Source organism: Sceloporus undulatus, chromosome 6 (genome assembly GCF_019175285.1).
Source record: "Sceloporus undulatus isolate JIND9_A2432 ecotype Alabama chromosome 6, SceUnd_v1.1, whole genome shotgun sequence".
Taxonomy (NCBI): Eukaryota; Metazoa; Chordata; class Lepidosauria; order Squamata; family Phrynosomatidae; genus Sceloporus; species Sceloporus undulatus.
Window position 1 is genome coordinate 84,149,203 of NC_056527.1, and position 21,556 is coordinate 84,170,758.

The following is a 21,556-nucleotide window of genomic DNA, read 5'->3' on the forward strand; positions in this document are numbered from 1 at the left end:
AAAAAAGCGTGCCATTTCTTTTTCACTTGAAACCCTTCATAACTGTATATTGGGGAGGGGAGGGGGAGAAGAGAAAATAGAAAACCTGCTAAATTCTACATGTCTGTGTATGTTAAGGTTTTTCGGATTATTATTATTATTATTATTATTATTCATTTTTTTTTAGTGTGCAATCTCTTCTGTAGATATTCATTGACCAAAACTGGTATTATGATTATTGCTTATGATTATGACTTCGATTAATTTATAAATGGTCTCTTTTTTGTATGTATGTGTATTATAGTGCGTTTGTAAGTATGTGAGGTTTATAAATATAAGACTGTTACAGAGCTGTGTGTGCCTGTAACTTAACCCTCCCCCCTTTATTTTTATTTATTTTTGTACTGTGCTGATTAAAAATAAAATGCACTGACCATCCATTACATAAAGACTTTTCAGATTTTCCTTTCTTAAAATATTGTGAGAGAGTTGGAGAAGATGGTGAAGACAATTGTTCAGAATCAAAGTGAATTTATGTCGATGAAAATGGGTTAAACATAAGTGAAGGTTTCTTGATATCATGCAAAACAGGAGAATCAGACTGTGTTTTGTTCGCCAAGGGACCAGTGTGCGTTTTTTAATAGATGACAAAATGACGGGTGGTTGCTAGGATTTTGACAACGGATGCTAAACTGGGTTCACTTTGAACCCCTTTGGCAGAGTACTTCCTGTTTCATGTTACTAAGAAAGAGTGCAGTTACATTCACTGGAAGGAAATTGTTGATGGCTTAGAGATCTCAGGCATGCATTCATGCTCTGCACATTTAGAATAAATCAATGGGCCAGGGAGAGTAAAGCAAACAGAATAAAAGGCCACACTGGAAACATCCCAGGTTTGAATGGGGTGACAAGGAAGAGGAACAGCTTGGCTAAAATTATGTCACCTTCATCTGTCTCTGAAAAAAAAGGATGCCCCCCTCCCAAGTTAAATGAATGGCTTTTGGTGTGTCATACAGTACACAAGTCACAAAGTGATTCATATGAACAGGTCAGTCTTGGTCATCTAGCTGCTAAATATGAGGTTACTTCTTTTTTTCTTAAAGCCAGGCTCAGCAATTAACAAGCTAACAATGGCCTTAATTACATTGAGCTTCCTGGTTGGGAAATGATGCTTAAATGCAAGGTATTTTCCCTCTATATTAGATCACAAACACTACCCATTTTCCTGAAAAAACAAAACAAATGGTTGGTTTGTTTTTAACAGTATTTCCATACATTTCTTGTCAACCTAGCTACACTAACTTGAAGATTTTGAGAGTGATAGTTCAAGAGAATACATTCTCCAAGCTCTGCCATTTTCAGGGTTTTATACAAACCATCTCTCTACTCTTGGCTATAATGGAAGGTAATGGAAAAATTAAAACAAGAAATGTGAAATTATGAGGAATCTAATGCTTGCACTCTTCTGTCTGTGGGAAGCCTGGAACCTGAGACAGATAAGTAAGTTTATTTGTGTTCTGTGAATTAATTCAGTGTAAGTGTTCCTCTGTTTAACAATGTGAAGTTATGCATGTCTATTTTTTTAAAAATCCCATTGTAAGGATGAGATTTGGCTGAATCATTTATTATTTCTTCTTCCTTTTTTTCCTCCCACAAGGGGTAGCTGTTAATTTTTCTCCTCAGAATCAACGCACCATATATCAGATGGGGGAAGGACCCCCCAAATATACTAAGGCAGCGGTTCTTAACCTTGTTTTTACCAGTTGTTATTGTTGTGCCTTCTAGCTGTTTCCGACTTATGGTGATCTTAAGTTGATTCTATCTTGGGGTTTTCTTGGCAAGTTTCTTCAGAGCGAGTTTGCCTTTGCCGTCCTCTGAGCCTGAGAATGTGTGACTTTCCCAAAGGTCACCCAGCGGGTTTACATGGCCAAGCGGGGATTCAAACCCTGGTCTTGAGAATCATAGTCGAATGTTCAAACCACTACACCACACTGGCTGTTACCTTTTAATAGCTTTTATTGCTGCACAGCCTCCTTAAGGCTTAATTCAAGATTTCATGATCATAAAATCATGGAAACCCACTGGGGGATCTTGGGCAAGACATACTTTCTCAGCTTCAGAGGACAGCAAAGGCAAACCCTCTCTGAAGAAACTTGCCAAGAAAACCCCTATGATAGGATCACCTTTGGGTCACCATAAGTCAGAAGTGACTTGAAGGTGCAACAATAACAACTGGTAAAGCTGATTTAAAACATCAACAATCATAATGATGCCTGAACCACTAACAATTATGCTATCCATTAAACCCTCCCTCAGAGGCACCAGAGGGGAAGAACTTTTTCCTTGCTTCTTCCCACCAGTTTGCAGCTGGAGCAGCTTGGCTGGCAAGGTGCAGGCCCAGCAAACTAGCCAGCCAGCCAGCCTTTGCCATGGCTACTGTCATGTGGCTCTGCTGCTGTGGGGAGAAGGTGGGTTCAACCTTCATGAATCCACTGTGAGGACATTGTGGCCCCTGGGGATCCACAGGCTATAGATTAAGGGATAAGTACCGTTGGCCCTTCTTAAATGGCAAAATCAAGCTTGGCTTTACTATGCCATTGTCTTTAATGGACTTGAGCATCCACGGATTTTGGTATCCATGGGGTGATAGTAGTGGTCCTGGAACCAGAACCCAGTGCATACCAAGGACCCACTGTGTACCTAACATACCGGGGGGGGGGGGCAAGCAACTACCCAGAGTTAATAAAACTCTCAAATTTGCAAAAAGGTATGCTGGCAATGATCTAGCTCACCATGGGATCCAGAAATACACAAAGCAGCTTTATGAGAAGCAGGTTCACCTCATGTGTTTCCTCTGATTTGCAAAGGATTTTGAGCAGATGTTTTTCCAGGCCTGGTTGTAGAGAGAAACCTTGATTTTAGGTAAAGTGCCATTGTGCTCTAGGTAGAGAGCCATTGCACTATAACTAATATGCATCTGTCTGAAGATAATTTTTTGTCCTAGTCCCCAGGGTTGCCGAGGGATTATGGGACTTGTAGTCCAGCACATCCAGAAGGTTCCAGGATAGGGAAGGCTGTCAGAGCCAATTGAGGAAGCAGTTTTGTTCCTAGCACTGGTTTGATTACAGGATGTGTACAAATGAATACACAATTTGTGGGGAAAAGCCCTTAATTGCTTTTTTTTACCAATGAACTATGAAAGGGACAACTACTGTATATACTCATGGATAAGTCTAGAAATTTTAGTCAAAAAATTGACCCAAAGTACCTGGGCTGACTTATCAATGGGTCAATGTAAGTACAGTCGTCTCTTGCCTTACGCAGGGGATCGTTCTGGACCCCCCCCCCCCCGCGTAAGGCGAATTCCACCTATGCTCAAGCCCCTTTAGAAACAATGGGGCTTATGCGTCATTTGAATGGGACGCACCACCCCTTGCGTCCCCCGCGGCTTGAGCGCGTACGCTCAAGACTGCATAAAGCACGGCCGTGTATAACGCAGGCACACTGTACTGTACTTTAACTATTATATATATAAAAAAGGAACCATCCCATTTCTTTGAATAGAGTGATAAAAGGTGGGAGTTCAGTCCATCCTGTGAGCACCAAAAAGAAGCATGGATCCCCTCTCCTCTCTCATCCATTCAGCCTTTAGGATGAGCACAAACAGTTATGCCTGGCAGAATTTTTTGTCATCATTCTCTTTTGCATCATCATTTACATCCTTTGTTACATGTCCCTAAGTTTGACCCTTGACTTATCCATGGGTCATATCAAAATCCATAATTGTGGCTCCAAAACCTGCCCTAGACTTGTACACGAAGTCGATTTATAGTCGAACATATAGGGTAAGTTTTATGCTAAAATTCTAATTTGATGACTGGACTTGATAGAGAGAGAGATTCAAATGCCATGTTGTTCCTAAAGTGATTAAATGCCCCCCTCCCCCCAGTTATTTTATACGTTCATTTCTTGATTACTAGATTTCTGAAGAAGGCACTTTATGGCTACAAACGGAGAAGGAAAATTGTCTGCACAGATCCTCCCTCAGTAACACCTCAAGCAAGATGCAGAACTGTGGCTCTAACACTTTTTTTACTAGCCATGATTTTTTAAAAATCATCTTTGCACGATGAAAAGGCCAGTGGGCTATGAAAGCTAGCATTAGTAATTTTACACCTTTTGGCTGGCTTAATAAAGGTATCACTACTATATGTACTTTTAATTATACTGTAGGACAGATTCCCCAATCCAATCCCAAGGGGAAAATGGACTCATATTCTGTGCAGAGCCCTAAATTTTACAACTGTTAACTCTACAAATCAAAACAAATCCACACACAAGCTTTTGGAGACAAGCAATTCATCACATGTCCTTCATACAAATTTCAAAAAGCCTGCCATAAATGGAAGTACTGGAGAAATGAGGCAGGCTGGGAGCACATAGAAGATGTATAAAAGGAAGACCTATGTCAACGGAGTTAAAATGTTACGATCTAGATGCCTGCCTCTTATCTATATGTTTATTTTAATTACTTTTTCAAAAGATGTATATTTCTGCTCACCAGTTCAAGGCAGTGTCCTTTGTTAGAAATACACCAAATATTCTTTAGTGCCCTCTCTGCAGATTAGAAATTGTTTTGAAAAGTTGTTCTGCAGCCTAGAGAACGGGAAGCCATTAATATATGTTTAAAAGAAAAGGTATTAGAAAGCAAAATTCAGAGCAAATTCTGTGCTGGCCCCAGAGATTCCTCTGTGCTTTCCCAATTAAAAAAAACAAAAAACAAATTATTTGGTATAAATGAGAACCCTCTTGTTTATTGCAATTTATTATGTAAACAAAAATACATTTTAATTATAACAAGGGTTTGGGCTGACATTTCTGTATAAACTGCATTTTAAAATGTTCATTACATTATTCTCCCAGGCTTAAAAATCAAACATACGATTAAGAAACAGTTAATTTATAGATACATAAAACCAAGAAACAGACTCTCAGCAAATTCTCTCTCTCTCTCTCTCTCTCTCTCTCTCACACACACACACACACACAAATCAGAACAGGCACAAATACTGTATATTCATTTAAGTCAAGACAAGTACTTCACTGCATATTATATAGCCAATTTTACAGATCTCGAGAGTCTTCTTCAATATATAATTCTATTGACTTCTACCAATATTCAAATCCAGCCATTATATTGAGTTACCATACAAAGGTGCTAATTAAAATGTTTCTGCAGCTAAAGTGGCTGCTGTGAAAGTAAGAGTTGGAAGGAACTCTGGTAATTACGGTAAGAAAGGAGGACAGAAAGAGGATGGATGGATGGATGGATGGATGGATGGATGGATGGGGAGAAGTCCATTTTGCTACTGGCAACGGGGAACAGAGGGAAAACTTAGTCTGTTGGCAAGACTGACAAGCAGCCAAATTTCTTTTCAGAAGGAATGAAGAGGTCGGGTTCATCCAGAATATCTTTCAGCATGGATAGACTTGACTTTTTTTAGAATGAATGCTGGATGGATAATAGGCTTCATACAAGCTGTAATTATTGTCATTTTTTTATCTGGGACTGGCGAAAGGCTTCAAGCAGTATTCACCTACATCCTCTTACTGTATCTCCAAATGGAAAAGCGTTTTAAGCTATTACAAGAATGGGTTCTTGCAATATCCAGACAAACTATTTTTTAAATAAAGGGTAAGGAGACGGCTGACATCGTGGTCTTAGATAACTGGCTCACAAAAGAGGAGAAGTAAGCCATCTTGGACAGTGGTAGAGAGTTCCCCTCTCTTAAGCTACTGTGCATATCCATGAAGAGGACTTGGAAAGGTCACCCTTTCAGGCTACAGCTCCCAGAATCTGCCAGAATTTTGATAACTGAAGTCCAAAAAAGGTAATTGCTGAGATCTGGCACTGGGAGATGTATGTATGGCATGCAGTTACATCACTGCAGTTACATCTTCCCTCAAAACCCAACTTTTAAGAGATGGAAAGTTGTGTGTGTGTGTGTGGGGGGGGGGGGGGGTCAACAAAGACATGTCCAGCTATTTTCCTATGGCTTGATGTGCTGCAACAGGCACCTACAGAGACCCCTGCAGTAATATCCTCACAGAATGTCCAGGTACATGAAAATAGTTGGATACATCTCTACTGATCCAATTAACATGGAAATACCAGTGATGAGGGGGTCATGTGGTGCTTCAAAGGTGGGTTTGGGGAAATTTTGGTCACTGCACCATCAGTAAAGAATTCTGACCTCAGCAACAACAAAAATGGGGTATGCTAGTGTAAATTGGATTTATGCCACCGGAACTCAGTAGCAGGATACCAGTCAATGTTTCCAATCTGTGGCTAGGAATGACTTGAAAGTATAGTAAGACCTCCCTCCATCTTGCTTGTTCTCCCGAAGGGTGACAGTTTGCTCCCCACTCACCAACATACTTAAACATGACAAACTGAAGCCATGAGCCCTGCCATCCATGACACAAAAGTGGGCTGCATGCCCTCATAAGGTAGCTGAATCATTCCAACCTGGCCTGACCTGCAGTGCCAGGTTTGGTTCTACAGTGGTACCCCGGGATACGAATTGATCGCGTTACGAAATTTCCGGGATACGAAAAAGTTAGATTGGAAAAAACTGTTCCGGGATACGATGTTTTTTTCGGGTTACGAAATTTATTTCGGCGCGAAATTCAAACGCAAAGCGCGGCTAGCAGCTTTCCAGCGGCTTTTCGGATTGCGAAATGTATCGGGTTACGAACGGAGCCGCGGAACGAATTAATTTCGTAACCCGAGGTAGCACTGTATTTGGTTTATTTAGTATTTGCCACAGGCTTTTCCAGAGTGACCCAGAATAACACATTTCCTCATGCCATTCAGGATGCTGGAAGCTCTTTCTTTCCTCCATGTCAAATAAAACATGCTCCTTTTGGCACAAGAAGAAACAAAAGCCTGTTAATAAGGCTGCATCACTGCTCAGCAACTACAACCAACAAAAGGCAGCTACACAAGATTATAATGGCCAGAATGATGCCAGCTGCTTGGATAAAACATAATATGCACCAGCCCAAGAAATGGGCTCCAATGCTTGCACTAATAGCAGCATCTGAAAGATAATTGTCGAGGAGAATCTGTGCCAAGTCGTACACAAAAGGAGGGTGTGTGTGTTACAAAATGGATTTCAAAGCTCATGCTTTTTGTATCTGTCTGTTGGCACCTATATAGAACCATCCAGAGTTCATATAGGAGTACAGTGCAAGACTAGTAAGGCACTCGGGTTGTATTGCAACAACCAGCTCAGCCAAAGATCAAATCCTCAGGCTAAACATCCTTTTTTAGAAGGCTGAAGGATTAAGGCAATATAATGTCATCTGATGGGATCTGACAACGTTTTTCTGAGGAAAAAAAAAAAGGATGCAAGGGTGTGTGTGAGAAATTACTATCACCTCCTTCCCACTGGGCTATGAATGCCCACTCTTCCTAACTACAGCTCCCATTTAAAATTCAGATTTGGTCTTGGTAAAATTGAAAGTGCTTCCCTCCTGCTCCCTCCCAAGTGGGACTTTGGTTGCTCCATACAGAGTTTCAAGGATTAACAATGTGACAGTCTTCAGTATTGGGGAGGGGAGGAACAGGAGAAGTAAGGCAGAGGAATTTAAAAACCATTCATGAAAGGCACTTTGGTACAAAATGACTTAGTAGCCATTTCTAAAACCATTGCAGCTGGCATAACAGGAGGAGGTATTTTATGCTCCTGGTCCATGTAGCCTAACAGATGTCTAGATGTGTGTCTCAAGTGGATATCTTTAAAATCCCCTCTTCCTCCTCTTCTCCCAACTCCCCCCCACCCACAAGATTCAAGACACAAAAGTCTGCTCAAAGGGGAAACCTCTCTCCTGTCTTCCTCCCTTGCAGCAGTCATGCTAATTCCCCGGCACACAGAGGATGAAGCCTGCCCGATCTTTGGTGAAGTTTGGCTCCGATTGGTTGATTTTTGTTTCCACGGAGATGGTGCATTTCCGACCATGCATGCTGCATTGGACTGGGTTGGTGACGCTCACTTGCAGGCGGCGTTTCTCACTGAAGGGGAGACAGAAAAAATTGCAGAGGGTTAATGGCAAGCAGATTGGGAGGGGGACTGGATGGGCTCTGCTAAGCAAGTTTCCCCAATGAGCAAAGGTCATCCTGAACTTGAGAGATCACCTCTGCCCCTTCCCAGCAGCTTGGGAGGCAGTGATTAACAGCAGGGATTAGAAGGGATCAGGCAGATGAAGAAAAAGAAGAAACAACCAGCCTTCAGCCACCGTTGTGACAAGACCATAAGTATTAGCCACTGGAGACATCCGTACACACTGGCTTGAGCAATCTTTGGGAAAGTCAGAGGTAGATAGATAACCTGAGTCTCAGTTTTGGAAGAAAGATAGTGTATCCACCAATCCGGTGAGGCATGTTCTTGTCTAAAAAGGCCTTTGCTACATTAAACCAGTTTATAGTATTTCTCATCAAACCAGAAATGGTGATGAAGGGCCTGAACAGATAGGCCAAAATAAAGCTGCTTTGGGTCACATTGGAGGTATGCTGTTTAAATGACACACACATCTTAAGAGACCAGAAGCTGCACCAAAGCTGCATTCAGTCCTTAGGACTGGAGCATGGCTTTGGTGCGGCTTCCGGACTCTTAGGACACATGCATCATTTAAACAGCATACCTCCAAAGTGGCCCAAAGCAGCTTTATTTTAGCCCGTCTGTTTGGGCCCTATGAGACTCTCTTGACCTTGTTGGATGAAAATTCTGGCACGCCTTGCCATTTACTGTGCTGGCAAAGGTTGTTGCAGATTGACAACATCTGGCGGGCTCTAGGATTCTCACTCCTTGTATCACTTATGTGCATTCACACAAGTGAATGACTGTGTGTAAAAGAATCTAGTTTTAAATTGATTCAGGGCTGTGCCACAGAATGGAGTTCCATTTGGGATTTCTGTCACTTGTGAACAAATGTGCATTACTGGACATTGGTTTGCTCTTGGTCCACATTAGTGCCGAAAAGCTGAGCCCTTTCTGAAGTAAGAAAATGGGGGACCACTTTCTTTTATAGTACTTGATGTGGACCTATAACTGCTATACAGCAAAAGAGCCTAACTCAGGAGATGGAAAGAGATGCTAGAAATACAGCTGGAGGGTGGAGCTGGTATCAAAAAATTGGGTCATTTTTTAATCTACCCATGATTTTATTATCTCTAGTGGAATAAATTTTAGAGATGAAACTGTCACTCTTCTGAATTATTACTGATGGAGATAAAGGCGAGTGGAGGAGCAGCTCTTCCTTGGCTCAGTATTTTTGCCCCATCCTTCAAACTCTGTGTGGCTTGCTGAACTGATCTATCTCAGACTCCAGGCAGATTCCAGCCTGAAAATTTCATGTATCTTGAAGGTGTGGGGGAGGGAAGTACAATCCCAGATCCAAGCAGGACCAGATTAAGAAATAGAGGCGCTTTACAGAGCGCCCAAAAAGGGCACTCTGCTGGCGCCGCTGGTTGCTGCGTCCGGGAACCACAACGGACAAACTGCACGATTCCCAGACGCAGCAAAAAGAAGCCGCAAAAAGCGGCCTCTTTTTGCGGCACGGAAATGGTGCCACAAGTCGCCAATGGTGCACTCGCAGCATCATTCCCGCCGCGTGACATGCAGACGGCAAGTGTCTGCAACGTCAAAATGGCTGTGCCCATGTGTATAGGGCGCCGCCATTTTGTACGTGCTCGGCACATACTAGGGTTAGGGCGTCTGGAAAGGACACCCTTTTCTAACCCTAGTATGTGCTGAGCATGTACTTTTTGCCCATGCAAAACGGGCCTAAGATTAATAATTAGTAGCCTTACACTGTTATAAATGTATTATTCCAACATCATTGCTTAAACATTTAGAGGCTCCCCATAACCTGCATCCTCAAAGTTTAAGCTAATTTAATTTGGGTATAAATCTGTCACAGGATCCATGAAGACTGGTAGCTAGAAGTTTTTAAACAGCCCTGGTTTGCATTTGTTTTTAATGACTCTTGGCTTTGATAGCAGACTAAAGAAAGAGTCTTTACAGTCTTTCTTATGAGGTTTCAGTTTTGGCAAATCTCCAGAGAAAAGAAGAGACAAAAACAAACAAAAACAGAGTCTTCATTTTAAAGTTGCCAGTGAAACAGTATAGTGTGTAATTCCCGCTGTTGAGAAACAAGCTTTCAAGCAGTAATTCTATATACACATACTGTCGGCTATGTCCTGTTGGCCTATGTGGGATTTATTTCTGGGCTAATGTGGACAGGAACACCATTCACAACCTACATAATTTGGATATTGGTTTTAAAAATTATTTCTGCCATCCATTGTTGGTGTATATAATGTGACAGGAAGCAGTCATTCTGAAGAACTCTCACTTTTGCAGACATCTAACAATAATGCTACATAGACGAATTAAAAGTACACTTAGCAAAAATATCCCCAGATGGTAAAGTGTGTTCAATTTTTTTCAAAAGGCCTTTTATAGCTCCTTGAAAAATGAGAACAAAACCTTAAAAAGCAAACAAACCCAAACAAATGAGTTTTCACAAAACGCGGCCAGGTCTGGTTTCCTTTTGCAAACTAGCCAGTACTGCTAATTGTTTTCTTCCAATGATTTCTTCCAGAAATTTAATTCCCACTTCCCACTTTTTAAAAAAGAAAAAAGGAGCAAAGCCTGGTATGTTGTTTAGGTTCCATTCTTATGCACACATCCTGGGGAAGGAAAGACTCATTAAATTCAATGGGCTTCACTTCTGCCTAAGTATGCTTAGGCTTGTGCTGTTAATACTAGATGTTCACCATCTTTTCTTTTAAAAAAAAAAGAAGTCAGACAAAAATAAAAAGGACAGACAAACACATTTCTGTCAGACCAGGGTGCCATCAGGACAGCAGGCAAAGTCTCCCACTGCTCCAGGTATTTAATGCTTCTTTACGTACAGCACAATGAGGTGCATTGAAAATCCCCGATTAATTTGCTATTTTTGCAGTGTCTTAGCAGACGTAGCTAAACACATGATAATGCTGCAGCAGGCTACAGGTGCTTATGGGAGCAGTTTTAATATGAAGGTATGGGGGACAACACTCTACACTTTCAAAAACAATAGAATCCTACACGCCTTAAACTAATGTATTTAATCTAGTGCTACAGCCAACTTTATCGGATGCATGATGTATTATCCAGAATCTCTCTCTCTCTCTCTCACACACACACAGAGAGAAAAGAGAAAGAGATTACAGCCAGTAAGGTCAGAAGAAAATCAATAGCACAAAGTACTGACACTGTCAATTACATTATTGCCACTAGCCATTCACAAAATCACTGCCAGTAACACATACATCCTAGCACTAGGTAAAGCAATTAACAGGAAGCGTGGTGAGAAACCATCATGCAGCTACAAGTGATACAAAATCAGGAGATTAAAAAATTCCTGATTAACTGTCATTCTTGTAAGTGCAACAAACTAACATGGCTACCTCTTTAGAGATATCACTGACCTCTGAAAAATTATTGTTTTGTGTGTTACTTTCCCCAGAATTTCTCTTCATGCACAGTCCTTCAGAAAAAACATCAGCAGAGTATGTTTTCACAAAAGCACATTGGCTTTTGCCTTCTGCCTCTTTTATCACCAGAAGTTCTATAATCAAGATCAAGCCTTTTCACTCCTAGGTCCAAACACATTGCAGAAATAATCCAATCTGAGACTGTTGTAACTGCCCTGGCTCAATGGTAGTGGATCCTGGGAATTGTAGTTTATTGTGGCACCAGAGCTGCCTGACAGAGAAGGCTAAATGTCTCCCAAAACTATAGTTTTCGGACTTCCTTAGCATTGAGCCAGGGCAGTTAAAGTGGTCTCAGACTGGATTATTTCTGCAATGTATTTTGGACCATAATTAACTTGCCACTCCAAGCCTCTCGTTCCAATATACTGTATTAACTGCTACTCTGGTTTAAAGCTCTTGTGCAGTCTGGGGAAATGCTCCCTTTTACTATTCCTTAGCCAGCCTGTTTCTATTACAAAGTGGCTTCAGTAATGCATTTCTAATTAAAAGATGTGGCAACTGGTAGTATAATCTAACATGGGGCCCATACAGACAGGCTAAAATAAAGCTGCTTCAGGTCACTTTGGAGGTATGCTGTTTAAATGACACACACATTTTAGGAGGCCAGAAGCTGCACCAAAGTTGCACTCCAGTCCTTTGATGCAGCTTCTGATCTCTTAGGACACATGCATCACTTAAACAGTATACCTCCAAAGTGACCCGAAGCAGCTTTATTTTGGCTGTTTATCATGGTTACATTAACTTGTACACTTAACCTACTGAACATAGTGTGATTTAAATCAGAGTAAACAGTATATGCAAGTTCTGTTGGACCTTCGTATTGCCCATATACATAGTGTGTGTGTACCTTCAAATCACCTGCCACCTTAAAGGAATCCCATAAATTTCACAGGGTTTTCTTATACAAGGAATACTCAGAGGTGGTTTTGCCATTGCTTTCCTCTGAAATATGGCCTACAGCACTTAGTATTCCTTGGTGGTCCCTCATCAAAGTACTAACCTGTCCTGAATATGCAGAGTACACTTCAAACTCTTAAGCAATCACACATTGTACTGAGTTGTTCAGTAGTCATGGGCCAGGTGTCTTTACCTCCCACATCTACTTGTTCTCAAAGGTGGCTCGCTGTATATATTTGAGGCATAACCTACACTCCCTACCTTCTGTTGATATCATAGGTGCCTTCTATTTCTACCTGACTTGGCCTGCCAAAAATCAACTATCAATTATCTTGCTCATCTCACTGGGACGCTGAAGCCACTATATGCTCAGATTTGAACTTCTGAGAACAGCTTTACAAATGTTGTGTATGAGGTTAGATGTTCTCCTTTAATTTCATAATCATGGAAACTATATCTCATATTTCTATTACAGTTTCTTTAAAATCAATGCGCTAAGAAACATATACATGATCCTTCTCAAAAAAACTGTCTCCAGATGGACTGGTTGCTGGACTTTGGACAGACATGTGTGTAAGTGAGATCTTATTTGTTAATAAAAATTATGATTTAATAACTGACAAAGAGATTTTACTCACAATCTTTTTGGATGGAACAGATGTTTTTATTACTGAACATGTCGCAAATTTTTTTAACACGGAATATGATTTCTAGCCTATTTATATGCTTAACTGATGGTACTGTATATCTATCTATGGAGGGAAACAGTTGCAATGCAAAAGCTCTGCAGGGTTTGTCCATCCTACCCTGCCTTTTAAACTCAAATGCTAAATCTTCCAGCTTTGGTAACTTTTCTGCAAAGGAAAATAACTCTTGAGAATATAATCAGTGCCTTTCCATCCACACCAACTTGATAAATATCAACAGAGATTTTTTTAAAGCCTTCGGGCATAGGTCAAATTCTGGATATTATTGCATCCTTTAATTTCCCTAGCAATTTCAAGGCTACAGTTAAAGAAAAAGGGGAGAAGAAAATCTATGTGTACAGGGATTACAAAAAAAGCTGCACCTACTTCTGTGTTTTAAATTCCTTCTAAAAATGTACCTATTCTGAATCACATTACTGCATTGACTCTGCTTCCAAACCAACCAACCAATAGAGCTATTTTGTTTCCACAGGCTGGCAGCAAGCATAAAACAAAGAACACAGAGACTAGAGTTAAATTGTTGTTGTTGTGTGCCTTGAAGTCATTTTTGACTTATGGCAACCCTAAGATGAACCTATGATGGGGTTTTCAATTACACAATACAAGAAAAGGAGAACAACTTGTGTAAGGCAATAACTACTCTCACTGTGGGAAGCCTCAGGCTCCAAGGAGTTTCATAACTGTTGCTTGACAGCTGGTTGCTTCTTTACAAGTTTCTCTTTCAAGTCATGAGAGCTAGAAACTTGTTCTGAAAAATGTGATAGAATCATAGAATTGGAAGAGACCTCAAAGACCATCAAGTCCAGCTCTGCCATGCAGGAACACACAATCAAAGCACCCCCAACAGATGGGCACCTAGCCCCTGTTTTAAAAACTTCCAGAGAAGGAGACTCCACCATACTCCAAGGTAATGTGTTCCACTGTCAAACAACTCTTACTGTCAGGATGTTCTTCCTAATCACATTTTGGATTCTTATCTCTCAAGAGTAAAAATAAAACAAAATTGCTTTTTACATCTTTTTCTAAAAACAGAAATATGTCTTGTCCGATATACTGCAGGTAAGTGTACACATGTGTGTCTGTCTGGTCTGCACTTACTTTTTAAAAAGATGCAAGTTGTTGCTTTGTGTAATGGCATGACAAGCAGCACAGGGAATCCTTCTTTGCAGCACTACATCACATTATAAAACACTGTACTTTTAAAGAGGTAATTCACAGCTTCAACACATGCACTAGCCAGTTCTTCCCCATCTACCAATATATCTAGGCCTTGTTAACATACCCTAAACACTTCCTGCTAGATGTGCAGTTTCATAATTAATATCAAGAATTTATTACCCAACAGAAGGTATGGAGACTGGGGTGGGAGTCACCACCAACTGTATCAGCTTCTCTTTTAAATGTTGGGAGAATTTGCTTAGCTCAAAGAAGCTTGCAAGTGGCTGGGTAATTTGGGGATCATTTCCACCTATGTATAACAATACTAACTGAGGAAGACTTTATGTTTGGATGAATAATAATTTTTTATTTAGGTATATGCATGTTTTCTGATCATCTAACACACTCCCAGGCTGTATACATGCACTTATATTGGAAGCAAAGAGAGTCTCATTGAAGAACAATCAGTGACTTTACCTTTACCTTACCTTCTGGTAATGTTCCTACATCCCCTTCCTTCCAAATCATCAAATGTTTGTCTCAATTCTGCATTCTCACTTTGGTGTTAAAGCCATCAAGCTGTTCCGGATTCTTTTGTCAGTCCCCTGGGAAAGCTATCAAACCCTTTGATCATGCAAAGCACTCCTTGAGGGTATAAATATCCACTCCAGCCCTAGTCATGTTGTTCAGAGGCTGGGATCTGTGTAAGCCATAGAAGTGATCTGAGCCACTCTAAATGCATGGTTGCATTTTCCATAGATCTCTCTGAGTGATAGTTTCCCCAAATTTCAAGGAGATGTTGGTACTGCTGGTGGTGACCCTCATCATCCTCCACCTTTTTGGATAGCAGCCTGTACTTATTTCACAATTCTGCACAAAGTAGGAAAAGATGGGCTTGTTTGGCTGGATGAATTCAACTTTCTGGGAATTTCTAGCTTCATTAATACTTCCACTCCTGCACAAACTACGCCTAAAAGTAGGAGGGAAAAGAGGTGGGATTTTGAAATCTCAAGGGTTTGTGGGACTGTTGACGAAAATGGCCAATATTGAGGGCCAGCAGCCTCAATGTTACATATAATTCTGTACCCTCTTCTCATAACTTACAAGCTTAATGTATAGCAAAAGCAGAGCTGAGCAAGTATTCTTTCTCTCTCTCTCTCTCTCACACACACACACCACTCCCAAAGGTCATCTTAGTGAAAACTGTGTGTACACAGAGTACACTTACCTATCAAAACAACAAGATGACAAAGCATGCAGTCAGTTTTTGTGAGAACAACACAGGAAGTTATTTACACAGTTTCAGGTCCACAGAACAGTTTTGTCACCTTTAGCCTTACGAAAGCAAAGAAGTGATTCATCCAACAGACATAAGAGAAGCTGCTTTTCCTCTTCCCACTATCATGGGAATTGGGGAAAGCTGCCCCTCTTTCCTTACAAAAACAAACAGCAAGGACAGCCTGACCAGTGGTGAAAAAAGAAGCAGGAGTTGCTTGTCTGGTTTCTGCTCCTGACCTCTCCTAGTTGGCATTTTAAAGCCAAGTGGGGCCAGGTATCTCTCTGGGGTCAAAATTCACATAAAAAGGAAGAGACGGTAGCAGCAACATTTGGAACCACAAAGGGCTTTTGAAATCTGGGAAATATTCCTGAAGCCTGCAGACTACCGAAATAGTGGATATTTCAGACATGAAGTCCAAGACTAAATAGGGCTAGTGGAGAAACCAAAAGCTGAAGACAGGAACATTATAAATTATATAAAAGTTCTCTCAGCCAGTTCTTTCAGCATTTTCTATGGAAGCCTTCTCCAATCTGGGGACCTCAAAACATGTTTGATTTTAACTCTCTTCATCCTTCCCTACTGGGTATTCTGGTTAAGGATGACAGGTACTGTGATGCAACATCTGAAGACACACATTCTCCACCCTGATTGATCTCTTCTATCTACACTTGTCATTAATATTAATGAGCATGCATTTTGCATGTTAGAAGTCAGCTTTCCATGTCTGCATTATGTGCACTTGGTGTGTCTTTTGCCCCACGGCACTCCTAAGGCACAGCAATGTATATATAGTACACACTGTATACATGTGCGTTAGGGTTGGGAGGAAAGTGAAGATACTCTCCTAGTCTGTTGCAGCTCTCCAATCTAGCATCTCTCTGCCACATTTGCACGACGTCTGCTTTTTCTTTGTTGTGTGCCTTCAGGTCATTTCTGACTTTTGATGACCCTAAGGCAAACCTATCATGGGGTTTTCTTGGTAAGATTTGATCAGAGGAGCTTTGCCATTAATATACCCTGAGGCTGAAAGCATGTGACTTGCTCAAGGTCATCCAATGGGTTTCATGGCCAAGCAGGGAATCAAACTCTGGTCTCCAGAGATATAGCCCAACACTCAAACCACTACGCCACACTGGCTCCTACAGTACTTAAATCTGCACTGCATTAGACATGTCTATGCCTATTTGATGATCACATCAACTGCTACAATATCCTTGGAATGTACCATGCATAAGCAGCACTGACATTAATGGGGCCTTATCTGCACACATCTATGCCTAATACTTACTTACTCATTTCTGTATTTATTTATTACAATATTCCCATCCTTTATTTTAATTCATGCTCACATATTCTCCAACATTTCAGATGAAAACTGAGATGCGCGTGGCCAAGCAACATCAAAGCATGGTCACGATGGCAAAAGTTATAAATGAGGAAGAGGTCTGAGCCCATCGGGAAGCAAATGATTTCATCCCCACTTCTCCTCGCTCCTTGAGGAATTACCCATAAGCAAACTACATTCTATGTCTCTTTTTCTCACTCAGGGGCTATTTACACAGTGAAAATAATCCTGAATCGCTGTTCTTTACATGCACCCTGAATGTATCTGGAAGGAAAGTAGTATCTTTCCCTCCTCCCAGAGCCTGGAGACCAAACCCTGGATCAGCATTAGGGGACCCCTCACCCTGCCTCAGCCACCGACTCCTACAAAAACCTTGAAGAGATGCAGATCGACGCCATTTCACAGTGTGAATAACAAAACCGGAATGTGTGAGTGAGGTTATTTGCATCTTTCCGCTACAAAAATACAACATGAGATTGACATGTCACTTCATCCTTTGAACTCAGTTTGTATCAAATTAAGCAAGCTAAGGTCAAGGGGAAAAATGGGAGGAGGAGAGGAAAAACCAAGACACTTTAAAACCAACTGGAAAAATGGGACAAAAGAGGATTTATCCTTGTCAAATTGGAACAGTGGGAAGGTATGTACCCCAGACTTTCACATAGAAATAGTTCACAAGAATAGGCGTGGCGGTCTACTTAAATTTTCTTTGGAGTTTAACACATTGGGGCTGATTTTGACATTAAAGAGAGATTAAAGTGCATTTAAAGCATTCCGCAAATGAAGCGGAAATGTCAAGTAATTGTGTGAATGATAATCACATGCAATTGCGCAAATAAAGTGATACCGGAAATTTGTTGTTGCTTAAATCCCGAAAGTAAAAAGATGTGCGTTCATGCTTCTTTGTGACCACTTTAATGGCGGGTTTTGTGTGACGTCGTGTGAAATCATTTTGCGTTATGACACGATTTCCCCAGGATATTCACAGGATAAACTCCCAATCTCCTTCATGTGATAAATTCCTTTGGAAGATTGTAGCCCTCCCCACAGCAAACTGTTTATTCTGTACACTAGCAAGTACTGGAAACTGTGTTAAGACACGTTTGAGGCACTGCTTTCCTGGCAGCTCCTGGGAGGTCAGCAAGGAAGATTAATAAGGGAATCCAGCAAACAAAGAGAAGCAGAAAAGAGCAATCCTTGAATTTATTATCTGACAGGCTTTCAGAGAACTGAATGAGACAGTATTTTGAAATGGGAGGAAGGAATGACCAAAGACCCCAGAAGGAGCTGTTAACAAAGCAAACCCAGTTTTGGATTATTCCACAGTGCAAGGAGTTGTGGTACCAATGCCTGCTCACTAAGCAGAATAGCAACAGCTCCTGCAAGCTCCAGCTTCACACTTAAGGATGTCTTTGAGCAAAGGACGCTCTTCTGCACCCAGGGTGTTTCAGTGTTATGGAAACTGAAGGACAAAGAACAGAGAGAGGGCTTAAAATGGAAGAAACCTGACAAGCAAGCCAGAGATCACTTCAGCTAGGATACTGCTCACACAGTTCCCAGGAGTAACAAGGGCAGGGGGAGAGAAAGACCCCTTACATGTGCAGAAGAAGAGGGGGAGCAGGGCAGCCGTGGTGAAGACTGAAGGGAAAAATCACTGCTTTCAAATACTATAACTCTCCTCACTCTCAGTCACCATAGTAACCTGGATATTAGCAGTTCAATCTGATACTGCATCATTGCCAGCCAACCAGAAGATGTAACTGACATGTGTGCTCTTATTAGGCCAACAGCACAGGGGTGGGGAGGGAACATCGACAAAGGCTATAAAGAGGTTTATAGCTCTGATTTTTCAAATGCCTCCTTGTGGTACAAATTGAAGATCGATTTCTTTATATATTGAAATAAGGATCACCCCCCAAATACACATAGCATTTTTATATCCACTCAACTCTGCAGCACTAGTGTATTTATACAGAAAATGCACATGTGCTTGCAGACAGTTGCTTCCCGCAGCATCGAACGCTTGCTAAACAGGACGTGGGACAGGAAATATTTCAAAAATAAGAACTAACTTCTAGCGTAGGAGTCTAGTGAGAACGTTGTTGGCTCTGTGCTCTATTTTGCTGTGCCATTCATGCAGGTCTTCTTGTCACAATTCAGAGTGGCAATTATCAATGCAAGGTGATCTCTGGGTAGAGTGAGAGCACCAGGCTACTGAATGTTGCTGATTAAGCATGCCTACTGTTTGCAAAATGCTTCCCCCTGGGAACACTACAAAATCTAGTGTTCCTTTGAGTCCCGATTTTGGGGGAAAAGATAGGAAATGAATAAATCAATGAATCAATGAATGAATAATAAACACAGGTCCACCAGTTTTGTTCACTGAATTATATACCTGTCATTTTCTCCATCAGTGCAAAGCTTTCGCACACCATTTGGTTAAACACGAACCAGCTTCATCTTCCCAGGACTTCACTGAAAAGCACCCCCTTTCACTGAATAAGATATGTCTGTGTAGTAGTTATGTTCAAAGACACAAAGTGTCTTCAGTCTCTGTTCCATGGGTCTGGAACCCCTTTATGCTGCAACTTGTCACCCAGGCGTTTCTCAGGAGACATTTAAGCAAATGTTCCTCTCATATCAGTGTTATCTTTCAGCGAGCAGAAGAAAAGGGCAAGGGAAGGGGACAGATGCAAGACATGGAACCGTTAGCTTTAATTTTACTATTTTTAAAACACTAATCCAAATAAACCTGAATATGGAGTTATATAAAAGGAACAAGGGAGGAATACATTAAAGACTGGCTATTGGGTCACCATCCTGTTTGCTTTCATGCTTGCTTGCAGATCAAGGTGGCTCTGAGCGACTAAAGTGAAAGGGCACCATGGCTGGCTCCCTAAGATGAATTGCCTTCAGAACAAGCACTGCATAGGATAGCATGCCCAACATCTTCATTTGCAATCAGGCCATTTTCTGTCCCTTCAAAGTTCAACTACATTACCCCCGATATTGATTCTCCTGAGAGTATCCCATTTGTCTGCCTCCACACCCTGAGATAAGCCTATAATACAGAAGAAATAACAGTTCTGGGTCCTAATTCATCATGTGTAGCATTATTTTCTTGAATTTTTATTTTAGCAAAATCAGCAACTCATTCAATGTACTTCTCTCTTATTTCAAATCCGTGAACATGATGAACAGTAGCTTCCTTTAAGACTATCTCTCTTCCATTTAGGACAGTTTTGAAGTGGGATAGGTGGGTAGGTAGGACATCATATCAACCTTGACCAAACTGCCTGGGAATCATTTACCCCAGCTGTACCTTCACTGCTGTGTTTCAGAGAGCAGGTACACCATAAGCATGGAAAGGCCTCATCTTACTGCTCTGAGCAGAGGCTTCTTCGTTGTCTTTCCTTTTGCTTCAATGATGGTTGCTTTTACATGTGCTAGGAGTAGTATACACAACTGTGTGGGAGGAAATGAAAGCCCTGTTGCCTTGATATTGTCCTCTCCTGAACTGAGAAAGCAGTTTCCAGTAATTTACTGCAGGGCTCCAGTTCTGCAGGTAGCCTACCAGTTGACCATGCCTGAAACCCATGGCTGAGAAGGATTTCAAATCCTTAGGCATCAGCATCAAATGTTGCTCAACCAAGCATATAGCACTTTCATTAATCCTGAGCTATCAAATGAGATGTTCTGTGTTCAAATCTTGACTATGCCATCAACTAATCATGGATGGCTGGTGACTTCCTCATCAGTAGGGCTGCGAACATGATCTGGCTTTCAAACTGAACTTAAGCAAGCTGGACCTTATACCTGAAACAGGTTCACCACCTTGGACTGTTCCTTCAGTGTCTGGAGTAAAGAGTGAAGTCACTGCACCACTGAATCGGAAGCAACATCACCACTGTTAAACTCAGTAGGAGGCATTAGGAAAGCCCTGCAGATGTGTTTAACTGCAATTCCCAGTATTCCAGACCAGCTGGACCAAGGCTGCTATGAAGGTTTAGATACTTTAAGTGTTCCAACTGATTGTATAGTTGCTAAGCTAATATTGGTTGTTTTCAATTTGCCCAAGTGACTTGTCATGTGGGAGCATCTCATCTCCCCTGAATCCTTTGCAGCTTTCTGGCATGGTATCTTTCACAGCTCTCAATAAGGTTCAGTAAAAGTCAATGTTCAGGGATGGCGTATTAGAGCCTAAAGAAAAGCCATCTGTTTTACAAATACATCTAAGTACGAAATGTACTCAGCAAGGCCGATTCAATGGTGCTGAAAAATTGGGGGCGGGGGGCGGACGAGGAGGAATACTTCTAGGTTGATACAGAGTGCCGAAGAGGTAAATAGCATGGAGAGAAAAATCTATATTTGACCTCTTCACAATGTCTGGAGGGAAAATGCAAGGCAAGGCAGACAACATTAAAACAAAGCGACAGCTCACACTCTAGGAGATGTTCCACATCAACCAACAGATCTCAGGAGGAAAGAGAAGGGGGAAAATATTTTTTAAGGAAAATGGCCTAGTTCCACCTCTTTAACAGCAAGAAAAGCTAAAAGCATATTTGACAATGGCTTCATTGCAGGTT

General features: G+C 41.3%; 1 protein-coding gene across 1 annotated transcript in view; it reads right to left on the reverse strand.

The window, feature by feature from the left end:
• Positions 1-6,783: 6,783 nt before the first annotated feature.
• Positions 6,784-21,556, reverse strand: part of MYO1D (myosin ID) — a 172,988-nt gene continuing 158,215 nt past the window's right edge. The window contains exon 22 of the mRNA XM_042476429.1: positions 6,784-8,056. Within this exon, the coding sequence (XP_042332363.1) occupies positions 7,900-8,056 (157 nt within the window). The 3' untranslated portion in view covers positions 6,784-7,899. The remainder of the gene's footprint in view (positions 8,057-21,556) is intronic.